Source organism: Dendrobates tinctorius, unplaced genomic scaffold (assembly GCF_039654945.1).
Source record: "Dendrobates tinctorius isolate UK_male_01 unplaced genomic scaffold, ASM3965494v1 ptg000028l, whole genome shotgun sequence".
Classification (NCBI taxonomy): Eukaryota; Metazoa; Chordata; class Amphibia; order Anura; family Dendrobatidae; genus Dendrobates; species Dendrobates tinctorius.
In genome coordinates, this window is record NW_027361696.1 from 9,390,431 (window position 1) to 9,409,234 (window position 18,804).

Genomic DNA, 18,804 nt, shown 5'->3' on the forward strand with positions numbered 1-18,804 from the left:
CTGCCCCTCCGGGTTCCAGCACTGTCAACTGGTTCTCGGCAGTGTCTTTGGCACGGGTACTCCCTCCTGCCCAGCCTGGGTCCAGCACGCCTGCTGTTTCCGGGTAGTGTCAACGTCACTTTGCAACCAATACGTTGTCCTGTCGTGTTGCGGTCGGGTTAGCCGAGCCTATGGTGCCTGCAGTTTAGGTGCTTCCTATGTAGGCTGCGGGTTCTGGTAATAAAGGCTGGTTCCGTAGTGCCAATAGGACAAGCACTCCCTTTAGGACTGTGGGTTTCGGTAAGTGCGGCCGGCTTGCGGCATTGCAACTTTGTTTATCATGGGTACCTTCTGCTACCCATCCGGGTTTCAGGACCATCAGCTGGTTCTCGGCAGTGCCTTTGGCCGAGGTGCCTCCTTCTCGGTATCCGAGTTCCAGCAACGTCTGCTGGTCCTTGGTAGTGCTTTGTAGCACAGGTACCTCCTGCTTAGTAACCGTGTTCCAGCACCGTCAGCTGGTCCATGGTTGTGCCATTGGCTCTTGTTCCTTCTGCTGCCCTTCCGGGTTCCAGCACCGTCAGCTGGTCCTCGCTAGTTCCATTTGCTAATGCAGCTTCTGCTACCCATCCGGGTTCCAGCACCATCAGCTGGTTCTCGGCAGTGCCTTTGGCCGAGGTGCCTCCTTCTCGGTATCCGAGTTCCAGCAACATCTGCTGGTCCTTGGTAGTGCTTTCTAGCACAGGTACCTCCTGCTTAGTAACCGTGTTCCAGCACCGTCAGCTGGTCCACGGTTGTGCCATTGGCTCTTGTTCCTTCTGCTGCCCCTCCGAGTTCCAGCACCATCAGCTGGTCCTCGTTAGTTCCATTTGCTCTTGCAGCTTCTGCTACCCATCCGGGTTCCAGCACCGACAGCTGGTTCTCTGCAGTGCCTTTGGCCTAGGTGCCTCCTTCTCGGTATCCAAGTTCCAGCAACGTCTGCTGGTCCTTGGTAGTTCTTTCTAGCACAGGTACCTCCTGCTTAGTAACCATGTTCCAGCACTGTCAGCTGGTCCACGGTTGTGCCATTGGCTCTTGTTCCTTATGCTGCCCCTCCGGGTTCCAGCACCATCAGCTGGTCCTCGCTAGTTCCATTTGCTCTTGTTCCTTCTGCTAACCATCCGGGTTCCAGTACCGTCAGCTGGTTCTCAGCAGTTACTCAGCCTTCTTGTACCTTTTCCAAGTTCGAGCTTGTGGAAATGGTTTTTGGTTCTCACTCTGGATCTCCCTGATGACGACCCTGAAGACGACGACCCTGAAGACCACACCAAAGAAGACCAAAAAGATGACCCTGAAGAAGATGACCAAGAGGACAAAGAACATGAAGACAACCACCAAGATGCAGTACAACAAGAGACAGAAGACCAAGAAGCAGAAAAACCAAAAGCAGAAGAACATTAAGCATAAGACTGAAAATCAGAGCAAATGATATTATCTAAATTATAAGCAGAAGAAGACTAAGCAGTTTATGGGGGTGAGTCCGTTCTTCCTCGTGGTGCCCCTGGAAAATGCCTGCTTCTGCAGGCCAAACTGAACGCGGACAAATCCTGTTGTAAATCTTTTGTGACAGGCAGAACGGAAGGTATAATCTTCAAACTTTTATAGATAACAAATACAAGAATGACAGTCACAAATAAGAATATGATGAAGGAGATGAAGAAGTAGAATATGAAGAATATTAGTTGAATAAGAAGAATACGAAGAATGTAAAAAAAAAGAATAATAGGAAGAAGGTGAAGAAGAAGATAAGGTGAAAGAAGGAGTATGGTTTGATCCTCATCATCAATTGGCAGTTGCACGGGCACAAACATCACATGCAGACACATATTCCCCAATATCAGAGGCTAAAGAAGACCACCAGAATACTCTAGCAATGGCCTTCCGGGTAGCCGAGATCCCTGGATGTCCACCCAGAGTCATAGAACTCTCGGAGGACCTTGAGACGAAAATGAGCTGGCACGAAAAGTTTTTCCACCAGCTTAGCCGGAGGTGCCAGAGACTGGGCTTCCCGAATCTCCGGTTCCAACATGTTAGAAACACCTGCCACCACCACCCCAGGCTGAAGAATGAAAGATGGAGGTTCCGGGGGGGACACCGGATCTACAGTGCGTGACAAGGCATCCGCTCTGACATTTTTGGATCCTGGCCGAAAAGTGATCGAGAAGTTGAATCGGGAAAAAAAAAGTGACCATCTAGCCTGCCTGGGAGTCAACCTTTTAGCTGACTCAATGTAAGCTAGGTTTTTGTGGTCCATAATTACAGTTATAGGATGGACAGCCCCCTCCAAAAAATGCCTCCATTCTTCAAAGGCCAACTTTACGGCCAGAAGTTCTCGATTCCCAACATCATAGTTTCTCTCCGCAGGAGAGAATTTCTTCGAGAAAAAGGCGCAAGGTCTCAAATTGGTCAAAGTGGCGGGTCCCTGGGACAATACCGCCCCCACCCCCACCTCTGAGGCGTCTACCTCGACAATAAATGGTTCAGACGGGTCCGGTTGAATAAGAACCGGAGCAGACATGAAACATTTTTTCAAAAACTGAAACGCCGCTACCCCTGCGGCTGACCACTTCTTGATATCACCCCCATTTTGAGTCATGTCTGTGAGGGGTTTAACCACCTGTGAGAACCCCCTTATAAATTTACGATAATAATTGGCGAACCCTAGGAAACGCTGCAGAGCCTTCAAAGCACAAGGTTGAACCCACTCGACAATGGCCTGCACCTTATTAGGATCCATGTGATACCCTTCTGCAGACACAATGAACCCCAGAAACGACAGTTCTTGAACACAAAATAGACATTTTTCAAGTTTAGCAAAGAGACAGTTCTCCTGGAGCCTTTGGAGAACTGCCCGAACATTACCAATGTGAGCCTGTTTATCAGGAGAGTAGATCAGTATGTCATACAAATATACCACCATAAAACGTCCAAGAAAATCAGAGAACACGTAGTTTATGAAATTTTGGAAGACTGCTGGCACATTGGTCAGACCGAAAGGCATGACCAAATTTTCAAACAACCCTTCAGTAGTGAGAAAAGCAGTTTTCCACTCATCTCCGTCCCGGACTCTGATAAGGTTATACGCTCCCCGTAGATCTAGTTTCGAAAACCACTTAGCTCTGGACAATTGGTTGTATAAATCAGGAATAAGTGGAAGGGGATACGTATTCCTCACAGTTATCTTATTTAACTCACGAAAATCGAGGCATGGGCGTAAACCACCGTCTTTTTTATTTACAAAAAAGAACCCCGCCGCCACGGGAGAAACAGAAGGACGAATGTGTCCCTTACGGAGACTCTCGGAAATATATTCCTTCATTGCAGCCCGTTCTGGACCCGAAAGGTTATACAAGCGGGCTTTGGGCAATTTAGCACCTGGAACCAGGTCAATGGCACAATCAAATGGGCGGTGTGGCGGTAAAACCTCGGCATCATTTTCGGAGAAAACATCTGTATAGTCTTTCAGGCACTCCGGAATACCTTCCAGACCCACGGACGACACAGACACAGTAACAAGACATTTCTCAGAACAATAGGGACCCCATTTAACAATGTCCCGAGATTCCCAATTAGTCACTGGATTATGCACTTGTAATCAGGGGAACCCCAACACCAGTCCCGCAGGCAGGTTGTCCATAACAAAACATGAAATATGCTCCTGGTGCAAGGAACTTACTTTAAGGAGAAACTCTTCTGTACGAAACATAACGTCATTTTTAACCAGTGGTGTTTTGTCAATGGCAACAATGTGAATAGGAGTCTCCAACCTAACTGTCCCTAACTTACACCTGGATACCAAGTCAGAGTCAATAAAGTTTAATGACGATCCGCAATCCACGAAGGCAGAGGTGAATGTGGAGACACTCCCACAACAAAGTTCCACTTCCAACAATATTTTTGAAAATGCAGAAAAGGGTACCTGAGAGCCTGGGTGACCTCCACGACAATCACCCGGGCTCAGTCGCTTGTTGGTCAGAGGACAGGAGGGGCAATCCTTTTTCCAATGTCTAGAACTGCCACAGAAAAAACAGCATTTTCCCACGAGTCGTTGTCTTCTTTCTTTCTCTTTGACGTCGATGGTCTCCAATGTAGGACTGGCTCCCCTTCGTTGGGAGAATAGCGGTGTCTCAATCTGCATCACTCCCCTCGCCCGTAGCCTGCGATCCATTCGGACGGCCTGTGTCATAGCCTCCTCCAGGGAGTCAGGCGGAGGGTGGAGAGCCAAGACGTCTTTCAGATGTTCAGACAGGACTCTACAGAACAAACCATGGAGGGCGGCATCATTCCAGCAGACCTCAGCAGCCCAGCGTCTGAACTCTGAACAAAACCACTCGGCTGAGTGTTTCCCCTGGCACACACTCATCGCCATGTCCTCAGCCATACGTATCCGATCAGGCTCATCATAAATAAGCCCCAGGGCCTCAAAAAATGCATCCACAGTCATACGCTCAGGGGCCATGGTCAGAAGGGAGAAAGCCCAAGCCTGTGGAGTCCCCCTTAACAGAGATATAATGACCCCCACTCTCTGACTTTCACTCCCAGACGAGTGTGGTCTCAAAGAAAAAAAAAGCTTACATCCCTCCTTGAAAACTCTGAATTCCCTTTTATCTCCAGAAAAGGTATCTGGCAAGTTAACCGGAGACTCTGGGGAAATTAATGTAACATCCCGAGCCCCCGATGAAAACACCCCCTGCACAGTGTCAGCGATCAGCTGCTGAGACTGAGACAGGACTCGTTGTTCTCCAAGGAGTTTCTGAGACATCAGAGTTAGGTGTTTAACCTGCTCAGAAAGAGCGTGCATAGGATCCATCACACACACAGGTGAATGGGAGCAGAGAAAAAAAAATGGTAATGGTCAGTTATAATGTCAGGATCCTGACAGCGCCGGCATGCAGCCTCCGCTGAGCAGGGACTCACCAATGCTGTAGGGGTCCCGGGGACAGTAACAGCTGGAAAGTACAGACACACAGGACCTGTACGCTGAAGTATTAGCAAGCGGGCACGGGACCTACGGTCATGTGACCACAAGGGGGCAGGGCTTAGCATCCTGCTTGCTAAGATGGAAGAACACTCAGAGTCGGGCAAACCAGAGATCATACACAATACGGGCGAACGAGGTACAGGAGGGACAAGCAGATGGGAGGTCAGATGAAGCCAAAGGTCATACACAAGAGGGCGGTGCGGTACCAAAGGGACAAGCAGAGAGCAGTCGAGTCACAAGCAGAGGGTCATACACGAGAGGTAGCGCAGTACAAGAGGGTCAGGCAGAACTCGTAACAGGGACAGAATCGGATCACAACCAAACAAGCAAGCAAGTTATCAGGCACAAGGCACACGTGTACAAGAGGTCACTTAACTCAGCCGAGGGCAGGAGTATAACTGACACCGGACCCAGGTCCAGTGAGCATTAAATAGTCGCCCTCTGCCAGAGAGAGGCAGAAACAATTAACCCCCTGTCTGACCAGGACGGGCCAAAGCAAAACCCCATCCTGGATCATGACAAAAATACACTATATACAGACAGTTACAAATAAAAGGGATTAAAATAACAAACTTACTCTATCTCATTAAACAACATGTATGTAAGTACCTGGATAAGAATGAAGTGATTAAACAGAGTCAGCATGGGTTTGTAACTAATAAGTCATGTCAGACTAACTTAATTTCCTTCTATGACAGAGTCACTGATTGGGTGGATCAGGGAAATGCTGCAGATATAGTATATCTTGACTTCAGCAAAGCATTTGACAAAGTATCTCACACAATCCTTATTGAAAAAATGGCTAAGTATGAAATGGACAAGGCAACTGTTAGGTGGATTCATAACTGGCTTAGTGATTGGACCCAAAGAGTGGTCGTAAATGGCTGCACATCCAGTTGGAAGAATGTCTCAAGTGGGGTACCACAGGGCTCTGTCCTTGGCCCTGTATTGTACAATATCTTTATCAACGATTTAGATGAAGGAATTGAGGGTAAACTGATTAAATTTGCTGATGACACAAAGCTAGGAGGGATAACTAATACAAGAAAAGAGAGAGCGGATTCAAAAGGATATAATTAAACTGGAGCAGTGGCCAGCAACTAACAGAATGGTTTTTAACAGGGAAAAATGCAAAGTACTACATATGGGCAATAAAAATGAAAAAAGCATATACAGAATGGGAGGAATAGGGCTAAGCAACAGCACATGTGAAAAAGACTTGGGTATACTAATAGATCACAGACTGAATATAAGGCAAATGTAATTCTAGGATGTATCAACAGAAGCATACAGTCTAGATCACGTGAAGTCATTATTGCCCTCTACCCCTCTTTGGTCAGACCACATCTGGAATACTGTGTCCAGTTTACATTTTAAAAAAGACATCAACAAACTGGAGCAAGTTCAGAAAAGAGTGACCAGAATGGTGACCGGTCTGCAAACCCTGTCTTATGAGGAAAGGTTACAGGATTTGGGAATGTTTAGCTTGCAGAAGAGAAGACTGAGAGGAGACTTAATAGCTGTCTACAAATTTCTCAAGGGCTGTCACATTGTAGAAGGATCATCTTTATTCTCATTTACACAAGAAAAGACTAGAAGCAATGGGATGAAACTGAATGGGAGGAGACACAGATTAGATATTATAAAAACCTTTTTGACAGTTAGAGTGATCAATGAGTGGAACAGGCTGCCACAAGAGGTGGTGAGTTCTTCAATAGAAGTCTTCAAACAGAGGCTGGACAGACATCTGTCTGGGATGATTTAGCAAATCCTGCTTTGAGCAGGGGGTTGGACCAGATGGCCCAGGAGGTCCCTTCCAACTCTACAATTCTATGATTCTATGATTCATGTCATAGGCATGACGTGTCGATAAAGGGGAGGAGGGCCTTCTCAAGGAAATGGTTCACCAGCACAGCATCTTAGCTGGCTCTCTTGGCATCTGACACCTCCCCAATTGAGCATCTCAGCTTTATGCTTTTGCCCAAAACCAGGGGACGCCTCCCTTGCTGACTTCACTTGGTGGGCTGTGTTAGAGGACGTTCGCCTCTTTTGAAAAGTTATTAATACTCCTATCTTTCCATATCTTTGTCTGGGGGCCTCCCAGGGTGACGACAGGGGCACTACAGTATCCCCTGCGACATGACCATTCTTTTGAGACCAAATATGACATGTGTACGTGTTGCTGGGGGGCAGAAACTGTTTCCAGGTTTCTGAAGGGCGTACCGGCTGAAAAACGTTGCCGTGTGTAGCCCTAGTTATACTGATTCTTGAAATATCTTTTTCCTGTCTCCAAGATCAAGATGTGGGTTATTACATTCGACCTGGAATAGAAAAAGGGAGTCTTGGCGGGAATCTACATTCCTTGCTAGAGCTGGCAGACCATGCTCTCACATTACACAAAGCTTGTTTACCTGAAGGGAAGGGACAGTGGACATTCCACAGAAGAGAGAGGGAGGGGGAGAGGGAGCAGGATTTCACAGAGAGAAAAGAAAGAGGGGGTCGCAGCCATGTGCCTGCACGTGAAGCTCAGTGTAACAATGCACAAACCAAATGGGGGTGGGGCACAGCAGGAAGTTTTGTATGTGTACCTAGGGCATTAGGAAATAACTCATTTTCCTGACAATGAGTTTCACCTTGTGTATTGAAGAAATGAAATTAACTTTTTGATGATATTCTAATTTCGTGAGAAGCACCTGTACTATTTTGCACCTGTATTGAAGTTTGCATTGTCATAGCTGCAGAGCAGCTTGTGTACACGCTCCAGATATCTCTCCTTGTATCTATTATTTCTGTTATCATTAAAATAACTGTTAGGCTACTTTCACACTTGCGTTTTTTTGCTGCGCGTTTTTTGTGCACACAAACGCATGAAAAAAATGCATCATGCGTTTGTGTGCGTTTTTTTGCGGGTTTTGGTGCATTTTTTTAAAAAAATTGCATGCTTTTTTTGCGCATGCGTGCGCATTACAATGCGCATGTATGCGCATGTATGCGGACCCATAGACTTTAATGGGTGTTTTGCTGTAAAAAAAAACGCATTGCGTGTGCATGCGTTTTTTGGGGGGCAAGTCGGACGCACAGAAAATGCAACAGGATGCATTTTGTGCGCCCGAGCGCACACTGCAAAAAAACGCATGCGCATACAAAAGAGTACGTGCGCATATGTATGCGCACCAATGTTAAAGTATAGTGGAAAAAACGCATGCTTTTTTTTGCGCTAAAAAGCAGCGCAAAAAAACGCAAGTGTGAAACCAGCCGTCTTATTTTACAGCATATAATGCTCTGTCTTTCAATAAAGTCGGTGTTTTGTTTCTGTCTCCTCATCTACTGTACTGTACCTGAGTCCTGCCCAGCAGTGTCGTTCAGGCACCTCTACAAGTAGTGCTGCGAGCAAGGTACAGTCACAGAGATGGAGACAGCAGTGGTGGTGTTGTTAATGTGCGTACCACACAGCACGTTGTTTAGCACATGCCACAGTCCAACTGCGTGACCAAATTGCACAGCGCTGCTATGATTGATAATGTCAGCCCAGAGCTACAAGTTGAGATCGCCCTTGGCTGCCCTGGAGGGTTAGGCCTGCAGAAACATCTTCCTGCAATTGGAAGCAACTCGTAACATGTTGAAAGAGATGGTGACATTTCTGGAGGAGATATACGGCAAAACAGCTAGCGCGGGGCACCTCTGGGCAACGTTCTTCTACCGGCTGCAGCGGTAAGGAGAAGTGTTCTCCCAATTTGCCACAGCATTACAGGAAGTACTAGCAGAAGTGCAAAAGAAAGAGGCAGACAGATTCAGCGGCATAGAATCTGTAGACTGGATACTATGAGAGCAATTTATCCTTGGACTCTACAGTACTCTCCTGAGGCAAGTCCTGCATGAGGGAGTTAAAGTGGATCCTGCCTTAAGCTGTTGACAAACATTGGCGGGGGCAGTGGCCCGAAGTAAAGAAAAAAACTACGCTTATGGAGTGGTACAGATTCAGACCATAACATCCATAGGAGATAATGAAGAAGCTTTGATCAGAATAATACAAGATCTTCAGAGCTCCTTGAATGTTATGCAAAGAAAAGTTGACTCAAATGGAAAAGAGAATTGAGAATGGCTCCACCTTGGAGACTGCCTATCCGGGGCTACAAAATCCTTATCAGGCCTTCCCTCAGACTCACCTACCTGAGCCTCCCTACGCACTATGCAAGTCTCCTGAACCTATATGGCTCGCCACCTACTATGCCTGTATGTGAACCGTTCTACCAACTTGCTCAATATCATCCATGGGTGGGCCCTGGACCTGAGATGATCTATCCGAAAGCCCAGCGTCCTCCACCGAGGCCAGCAAGTCAAGTTCCAAGGGTGCCTTCTACATGCAGATGAAGAGAGGATCGTCAGGACACACAGTGTTGGTGGTGTGGAAGTAGAGGACACTTTGCTAGAGGGCGTCAGAGTGATTTGCAAGGACACCCAGAACCACCGTTAAACTTCCAGCACCCACAGTAGTGGGGCATACTGCGGAGGAGGTAGACGGACAGACCAACCAGCACAACTCCAAACATCTGGTTGCAGGGTGTTCCATCCTGCAAGATGAGTTTGAAGGCATCCCAGTGGACTGCTTAGTGGATAACACAGGTAACGACCATTCCCGAGCCATACTTCAACTGTTACTTTCAAGTGATGGCCAAGCCGAAGTGGAAGACATTGATCTGGATAACAGCGATCAGCAACTTATCACCATCACGCGGGTTGTGTGGATGAGTGTGCAGCTATATGGACAAGATGTGGGAAGAAAAGGCATCTTGCTGGTTCCCGAGCCATTAAAAGAAGATAAAAAAAGAGGGAGAAGCCAGTACTGCCTATGGTCAGAAGGCAAAACATAAAGTGCATATGCACATATTGATTTCTAACTGTATTTCAAAATGAGACATTTAGCAAACAACTGATAAATTCTTTGAGCCACCCTGCCATGCCAAGGTATTCTCATATGGGGCAGTCCTACTCTACGTTTTTTATATTCGCTGTGCCATTACATCCTCCTAAATGTATTAAAAGGAAGACCACATTAAATGCAAATTGTACCTGAAGCAGTTCTGAATCACTCCTATGGTGCCAGAAAGGGCGAGCGCAGGGACGGGCTGGGCCGGGTGGCAGAGAGGCAAATGCCCCCTGGGCCGCTCCCCCAGCACCTGTACAGGGCCGGCCGCACAGCAAATTGTGGGCGGCCGTGCCCTCTGCTCTGGGCTGTGACGCCGCCGGCAGCAGACAGCGGCCGGCGTCACAGTCTATCAGGCTGGGGCTGGGAGCTGTGCATGGTGCACGGCCGTCACCTTGACGGCTGCTCAGCTCCCGCTCGCTCCGGCTGTACTTCCGGGTCAGGTGTCGGGCGTGCACGATGACGTCATCGTGCACGCGCCGACATGTCCCGGACGACGCTGAAAGCAGTGGCACTGCTGGGGAGCGAGCCGGTTGTGAGGTAAGTATGGGGAACTTTTTTTTTTATTTATAAAATGAATTCAATGGGGGAGGGGGTGACTGGTGGCTGTACAGGATGAAGGGGGTGAGTGAGGGCTGTACATAATGAATGGGGGGTGAGTGGGGGCTGTACATAATGAATGGGGGGTGACTGGGGGCTGTACAGGATGAGGGGGGTGACTGGGGGCTGTACATGATGAAGGGGGGGTGACTGGGGGCTGTACATGATGAAGGGGGGGTGACTGGGGGCTGTACAGGATGAAGGGGGGTGACTGGGGGCTGTACATGATGAAGGGGGGTGACTGGGGGCTGTACATGATGAAGGGGGGTGAGTGGGGGCTGTACATAATGAATGGGGGGTGACTGGGGGCTGTACGTGATGAAGGAGGGTGACTGGGGGCTGTACAGGATGAAGGGGGTGAGTGGGGGCCAGGGTTGGGCTGGGCCGGGTGGCAGAGAGGCAAATGCCCCCCGGGCCACTCCCCCAGCACCTGTACAGGGCTGGCCGCACAGCAAATTGTGGGTGGCTGTGCCCTCTGCTCTGTGCTGTGACGCCGCCGGCGTATGGCGCCCCTGAGGCTCGGTCGCCACAGAGGTACTGCACCTTCTTCTAAGGTGTAGCACCCCACCACCTGGGTAAGTTGGGAACTCCTTTCCTCGCTCCAACACCTGCATCCTACACACAGGATAGTTCAGCACTGACCACATTGCGGTTTCATGCTTAGAGGGTAGCAGAGCACCTTTCGTGGGTCCTTGCTTCGTAACACGAGATGTGCTGGGAGGTGGGTGGAGTTGAGATATATAAAAGGTTGGGAAGGTTTAGAATTACAGGTCAGTCTCAGATCAGTCTGAGTGGAGTCGGAGCGCAGGCTGACAAGAGGTCAGTCTGACGAGAGGTCAAGGCGGAGGAAGACAGTCAGTCAGTAGAGGCTGAGGACTGGTCTTAGTGGAACAAGCTCCCGAGGAGAGGATAGAGAGAAAGGAGTGCTGCAGCTGCCTCAGTGACCTGAGCCAGCTGGCACGTGAAAGGAACAGAAGGAGAAAGACATAAAACTGCAACCTAAGCTTCCATAAGAGAGAGAAGGAACAGTGCAGAATGAAGGAGTAGGAGAACAGAGAGGAGTTGTGGGTTGGAAGAGGAACCCTGCCTATAGGCTCTTAGCGTAAGGCCGGGGCCCGGTCCCCGAGGTTGTATGGACACTTATGGTTCTGCAGCAGACACCGGTAGAGTAGTTGGCTGTAAATGCACTACTCCCATCCAAGACTTGGGGCACAACAGCAATGGAATAGAGAGCCAGGACTCCAGAGAAGGGAGTCCCCAAGAGAGGCTACAGCTGTCTGTCATACAAGTAGAGTTGTTAGGAACATCTGACAGGAGGAACTTCAGAGTACCACGGTACTGGAGCTCTTCACAATAAAAGGCGCAATAGAGGAGTCGTTCAGGAGAGGTACATGTTGGCGGAGTGTTGGAGAGGAGAATCCTGACTTGCCCGGGCGGTTGATTGAGTCACTACCCCGGAGGACATGGCACGGAGGCAGGCACCAGTGTGTACCACGAACTGTGAGTAAAGCTTTGGAACTATAAGCCCTTTTGTCTTCCATTCATTTGTGCGCCAACACCGTCAGCACTGCTACATCTGGCTACCAACGTTCCTCACACCACCTGCGCCTATACACTGCCCTGGGGTACAGCTTCACCTGTGGGGAGCTATACCATCTATGCTGCAACACACCATCAGCCCCAGAGGATCTGCACGCAGCGTTGGCTTAACATCTTGCTTGCCAAACACCACAGGTGGCGTCACGAACTATCACATAAACTATATCTCAAACCACCATTGATTTAGGTGCCCAGGGCCACGGACTGGGTCACAGCTTCCGTGACACATCCCACTGACACCGGCCCGGTACCGAGTACCCCACAGCCCTGGGACGGGGCGACCCACCCGCGTCACAGTCTATCAGGCCGGGGCCGGGAGCTGTGCATGGTGCACGGTGCACGACCGTCACCTTAACGGCTGCTCAGCTCCCGCTCTCTCCGGCTGTACTTCCGGGTCAGGTGTCGGGTGTGCACGATGACGTCATCGTGCACACGTCGACATGTCCCGGACGACGCTGAAAGCAGAGGCGCTGCTGGGGAGCGAGCCGGCTGTGAGGTAAGTATGGGGAACTTTTTTTTTTAATTATAAAATGAATTCAATGGGGGAGGGGGTGACTGGTGGCTGTACAGGATGAAGGGGGTGAGTGAGGGCTGTACATAATGAATGGAGGGTGAGTGGGGGCTGTACATAATGAATGGGGGGTGACTGGGGGCTGTACGTGATGAAGGAGGGTGACTGGGGGCTGTACAGGATGAAGGGGGTGAGTGGGGGCTGTACATAATGAATGGGGGGTGAGTGGGGGCTGTCCATGATGAAGGGGGGATGACTGGTGGCTGTACATGATGAAGGGGGGGGTGACTGGGGGCTGTACATGATGAAGGGGGGTGGCTGGGGGCTGTACATGATGAAGGGGGGTGACTGGGGGCTGTACAGGATGAAGGGGGGTGACTGGGGGCTGTACATGATGTAGTGGGGGTGAGTGGGGGCTGTACATAATGAATGGGGGGGTGACTGGGGGCTGTACGTGATGAAGGAGGGTGACTGGGGGCTGTACAGGATGAAGGGGGTGAGTGGGGGCTGTACATAATGAATGGGGGGTGAGTGGGGGCTGTCCATGATGAAGGGGGGATGACTGGTGGCTGTACATGATGAAGGGGGGGTGACTGGGGGATGTACATGATGAAGGGGGGTGGCTGGGGGCTGTACATGATGAAGGGGGTGACTGGGGCTGTACAGGATGAAGGGGGGTGACTGGGGGGCTGTACATGATGTAGGGGGGGTGAGTGGGGGCTGTACATAATGAATGGGAGGTGACTGGGGGCTGTACGTGATGAAGGAGGGTGACTGGGGCTGTACAGGATGAAGGGGGTGAGTGGGGGCTGTACATAATGAATGGGGGGTGAGTGGGGGCTTTCCATGATGAAGGGGGGGTGACTGGTGGCTGTACATGATGAAGGGGGGTGACTGGGGCCTGTACATGATGAAGGGGGGTGACTGGGGGCTGTACATGATGAAGGGGGGTGACTGGGGGCTGTACATGATGAAGGGGGTGACTGGAGGCTGTACATGATGAAGGGGGTGAGTGGGGCTCTACATGATGAAGGGGGGTGACTGGGGGCTGTACATGATGAAGGGGGGTGAGTGAGGCTGTACAGGATGAAAGGGTGTGAGTGGGGGCTACACATGATGAAGGGGGTGAGTGGAGGCTACACATAATGAAGGGGGGAGTGGGGGCTACACATGATGAAAGGGGTGAGTGGTGGCTACACATGATGAAGGAGGGGTGAGTGGGGCTGTACAGGATGAAGGGAGGTGAGTGGGGGCTTCACATGATGAAGGGGGGTGAGTGGGGCTACACATGATGAAGGGGGTGAGTGTGGGCTGTACATGATGAAGGCGGGTGAGTGGGGCTGTACATGATGCAGGGGGTGAGTGGGGGCTACACATGATGAAGGGGGATGAGTGGGGCTACACATGATGAAGTGGGGTGAGTCGGGGCTGTACAGGATGAAGGTGGGTGAGTGGGGCTGTACAGGATGAAGGGGTGAGTGGGGGCTACATATGATGAAGGGGATGAGTGGGGCTAGACATGATGAAGGGGGGTGAGTGGGGGCTGTACAAGATTAAGGCGGGTGAGTGGGGCTGTACATGATGCAGGGGGTGAGTGGGGGCTACACATGATGAAGGGGTAAGTGGGGCTGTACAGGATGAAGGGGGACGAGTGGAGGCTTCACATGATGAAGGGGGGTGAGTGGGGCTGCACATGACGAAGGGGGGTGAGTGGGGCTGCACATGATGAAGGGGGTGAGTGGGGCTGTATTTGATGAAGGGGGTGAGTGGGGCTACACATGATGAAGGCGTGTGAATGGGGGCTACACATGATGAAGGGGGTAAGTGGGGGCTACACATGATGAAGGGGGTGAGTGAGGGCTACACATGATGAAGAGGGTGAGTGGGGGCTACACATGATGATGGAGGGGTGAGTGGGGCTGTACAGGATGAAGGGAGGGGAGTGGGGGCTTCACATGATGAAGGGGGGTGAGTGGGGCTACCCATGATGAAGGGGGGTGAGTGGGGGCTGTACATGATGAAGGCGGGTGAGTGGGGCTGTACATGATGAAGGGGGTGAGTGGGGGCTGCACATGATGAAGGGGGGTGAGTGGGGGCTGTACATGATGAAGGTGGAGTGATGGACTGTACATGATGAAGGGGGGTGAGTGGGGCTACACATGATGAAGTGGGGTGAGTCGGGGCTGTACAGGATGAAGATGGGTGAGTGGGGCTGTACAGGATGAAGGGGGTTAGTGGGGGCTACACATGATGAAGGGGGCTGAGTGGGGTTGTACAGGATGAAGGGGGTGAGTGGGGGCTTCACATGATGAAGGGGGTGAGTTGGGCTGTACAGGATGAAGGGGGTGAGTGGGGCTGTACAGGATGAAGGGGGGTGAGTGGGGCTTCACATGATGAAGGGGGGTGACCGGATCTCTTATGGGGGGAAAAAAATGTCGGAATCTTGTTCGTCTGGACCCCACAAAACGATTCCCCTTTCCAGATATTGAGATAGCCAAAATTTGAGCTCGATCAAACGACGTTAACCCGTGCCGCTCGTTGCTCAAAGTTTGAAAAAATCCAAATTTTTGGACAAAAAGCTGACATATGGAGCCATAACTCCAGAACGGTAAATAATAAAAACATGCTTAATATCTCAAAAGAAAGCTAATGTTGTTCTTCAAAATTTATATTTTATACATAATTGTTGTTATTTTAAGTCAAACTGAGTTACAACAGCTTTTAGCCCCAAGAACGTGACCTGGTACCACTAGGAGCAATGGAGCATACTTTGTATATTTTGTTATTAAGTGATAAATTTTGTTTTTTTTTGGTATATTTTTGAGTTTAAAGTAGAAATATAACAAAAAAACAAGTAATACTGATAAGTCTAATGACATTTTTTATTGAAATTAAAGTTTGTAATATATTTTGTTTTGTTTTTCTAGTTAACTGTTACCTATTGGACTCTGAAATGGCATTCACATCAGGTGTACAAAGCCGGAACAAGGATAAATTATTTCTTGTGGGCTATCCCATTCACCAGATCACCGGTTGTAAACTACCCTCAAATCGTCAAGTCTTATGTGCTTTATTTTATAATTTACGTACTGTGAAATTAACTGTAAGAGAATCAGCAAAACTGACCATACGAGAAGTTTTCATTTTTTTGGGGAAAGCTCGAATCCCGACTAAACATGAGCAAGATGCAGTTACTAAGCTGGAAAAACTTCACGCCGAGTGGAGAAGTCTTCAAAAAGACCGGAAGAAAACATCGGAAACGGCCAAGAACAAATTTAAACAGTTTGTTGAAAAGTTGAATGATCTCTTTGATATTGCTCAACAAGATGCCTTGGCTCTGATGAAATTGGAAGAAGATAAGGCATTTCTCGTGAAACAGAGGCAGAAGGGCCGCCCAGGTTCCATGGCTGGAGTGGATCTCAAGTTGTCTCGAGCTGAAGAAATCAAGGCGCAAAAGGAACTTGCAAAAATGAACCGACAAATCCAAGAAGAAACTTTTGATATTGGTGAGTTTATTTTATTATTATTATTCTAAAAAGTAGATAAACAAATAGGTAAATAGCTTCATTATAATTGAAAGAAAATTGTACATGAGAGCATCATTTGGCATCTTTATGATTGAGTTTATATTCTTAAAATAATACCTATTGATAATTAGAAGTAAGTAATTTAGTACCTATGTATTATTACTATTCTGCTAAAACGACAAGTTTTTATAGTCTTTTTTTTCCTCTTTCTTTTGTTGCTTCTTAGAGACGGATGATGAAGACAAGCTCGAAGAAGGAAAAGAAGAAGAAGATACTGAAGAGGACAGCATCTACCAGGAACTTGAGAGCTTGGAGGAAATGGACATCCCTGAAGAAGTTGCAGAAGATCCAGGACCATCTGAGAGCAAGAGGATGAAAGTTTCATTTGCAAGGGGCGTTAAAGAGATTTTAAACATGAAATTATCCATTGTGTTAGATCGATGTAAGGTATCCGACAGAAATGCCACGAGAATTTTAATAGCTACTCTAGAAGCACTAAACCTTGACCCTCATGAGTACAAAGTCTCGAAAACTTTATTACATTCTAGAAGGCAAATGTTGTTAATGGCTAATAAATTGCTCAGTAGCACAGATGAACCATCAGAGCATGCTAGGGTTGTAAATCCAAAAGTTAGGAAAGAAAAATTAAAAGAGGTAGTTGATGGAGGATTGGTAAATTTACTTACCAAAGAAACATTTACATTCTTTGACCGATTTAATATAAAAACAGATTTCCTAAGACAAAATCCAAACACCTGGCCTCAAAATAATGACTTCCAAGAAGGATTGAAAATTGTCAAAACATTAAAAGTAGTTAATGATATGGCTGAGCGTGGTGTTAAATTAATAACCGACTTTAACGAACTTCTGACAAAAGATGAAGAACAAAAGCAATATGTCCTGCAAGTTGTAAGCAAATGCCGAACATTATATTCTGACGTTTCAAAAACTACTTTAACAAAAGCTCTAGAATAGATTAGATCACTATGTAAAATTATCAACTCATGTAGGTACTACGTCTGTATCTTTTCTGTGTCTGTTTTGTATGTATTATATACCTCATTTTTTTGTTTTAAAATAAAAAATGTCATTAGACTTATCAGTATTACTTGTTTTTTTGTTATATTTCTACTTTAAACTCAAAAATATACCAAACAAAAAAAAACAAAATGTATCACTTAATAACAAAATATACGAAGTATGCTCCATTGCTCCTAGTGGTACCAGGTCACGTTCTTGGGGCTAAAAGCTGTTGTAACTCAGTTTGACTTAAAATAACAACAATTATGTATAAAATATAAATTTTGAAGAACAACATTAGCTTTCTTTTGAGATATTAAGCGTGTTTTTATTATTTACCGTTCTGGAGTTATGGCTCCATATGTCAGCTTTTTGGCCAAAAATTTGGATTTTTTCAAACTTTGAGCGACGAGCGGCACGGGTTAATGTCGTTTGATCGAGCTCAAATTTTGGCTATCTCAATATCTGGAAAGGGGAATCGTTTTGTGAGGTCCAGACGGACAAAATTCCGACATCGATTTTTTGTGGTCACCCTAGTGGGGCTGTACAGGATGAAGGGAGGATGAGTGGGGGCTTCACATGATGAAGGGGGTGAGTGGGGCTGCACATGACGAGGGGGGTGAGTGGGGCTGCACATGATGAGGGGGGGTGAGTGGGGCTGCACATGATGAAGGGGGTGAGTGGGGCTGAACATGATGAAGTGGGGGATAAGTGGGGCTGCACACGATGAAGTGGAGGATAAGGGGGACTGCACATGATGAATTAAGGGGTAAGTGGGACTGCACATGATGAATTAAGGGGTAAGTGGGACTGCACATGATGAATTGGGGTTAAGGGGAACTGCACATGATGAATTGGGGGTAAGGGGGACTGCACATGATGAATTAGTGGGTAAGGGGGACTGCACATGATGAATTAGTGGGTAAGGGGAACTGCACATGATGATGGGGGAGTGGAGCTGCACATGAAGTGGGGGAAGGGGACTGTACATGATGAAATGGAAGGGGGGGATAAGGGGCTGCAAATGATGAAGGGGCACTGCAGATGAAGTGAGGGGGTGATAGGGACTGCAATGGATGAAGTAAAGGGACTTCAAATTAAAGTGGGGACTGCAAATGATGAAGTGGTGGAGAGGACGAGGGACAGCAAATGATGAATTCAGTGTGAGTGATGGGGCACGCAATTTAATTGAAGGTGGGGGCTGAGGAAAGCAAATGATGAATTGAAGGTGCGGCTGAGGAGAGCAAATGATCTATGGGGAGAACAAATAATGAATTTTAAGAGTGGGGGAGTAAATGATGTATTGAATGTGGGGTAGAGCAGTTGATAATGAATAGAGGGTCAGAGAGAAAGACATGACAATGAATTGAGGCGGGAGGGGCATGTAAATATAATGAATCGGGATTAGGGTTAGAGCGGGAGGTACATAGTGGGGGCGTTGAGGATGACATGCCTGGTAATGAATTGGGGAAAAAAGTATAGGTGATAATTAATTTATATTATTATAATATTATACTCTGTATTCAGATGTGTAGTATAGTAGAAAGGGAAAAAGTGGGGAATTTGCTCTGGAAGATGTGCTCTAGGTAACTGTGTTATTTTATGCAGAGACAAGTCCTGGATGGAA

At 48.0% G+C, this 18,804-nt stretch overlaps 1 protein-coding gene across 1 annotated transcript in view; it reads left to right on the plus strand.

Annotated features, from left to right (window-relative positions):
* Window positions 1–14,149: 14,149 nt before the first annotated feature.
* LOC141085677 (uncharacterized) overlaps window positions 14,150–18,804 on the plus strand; it is a 39,097-nt gene continuing 34,442 nt past the window's right edge. Inside the window, exons 1-3 of the mRNA XM_073571253.1 lie at window positions 14,150–14,192; window positions 15,558–16,136; window positions 16,384–16,535. Coding sequence (XP_073427354.1) covers window positions 14,150–14,192; window positions 15,558–16,136; window positions 16,384–16,535 — 774 coding nt within the window. The remainder of the gene's footprint in view (window positions 14,193–15,557; window positions 16,137–16,383; window positions 16,536–18,804) is intronic.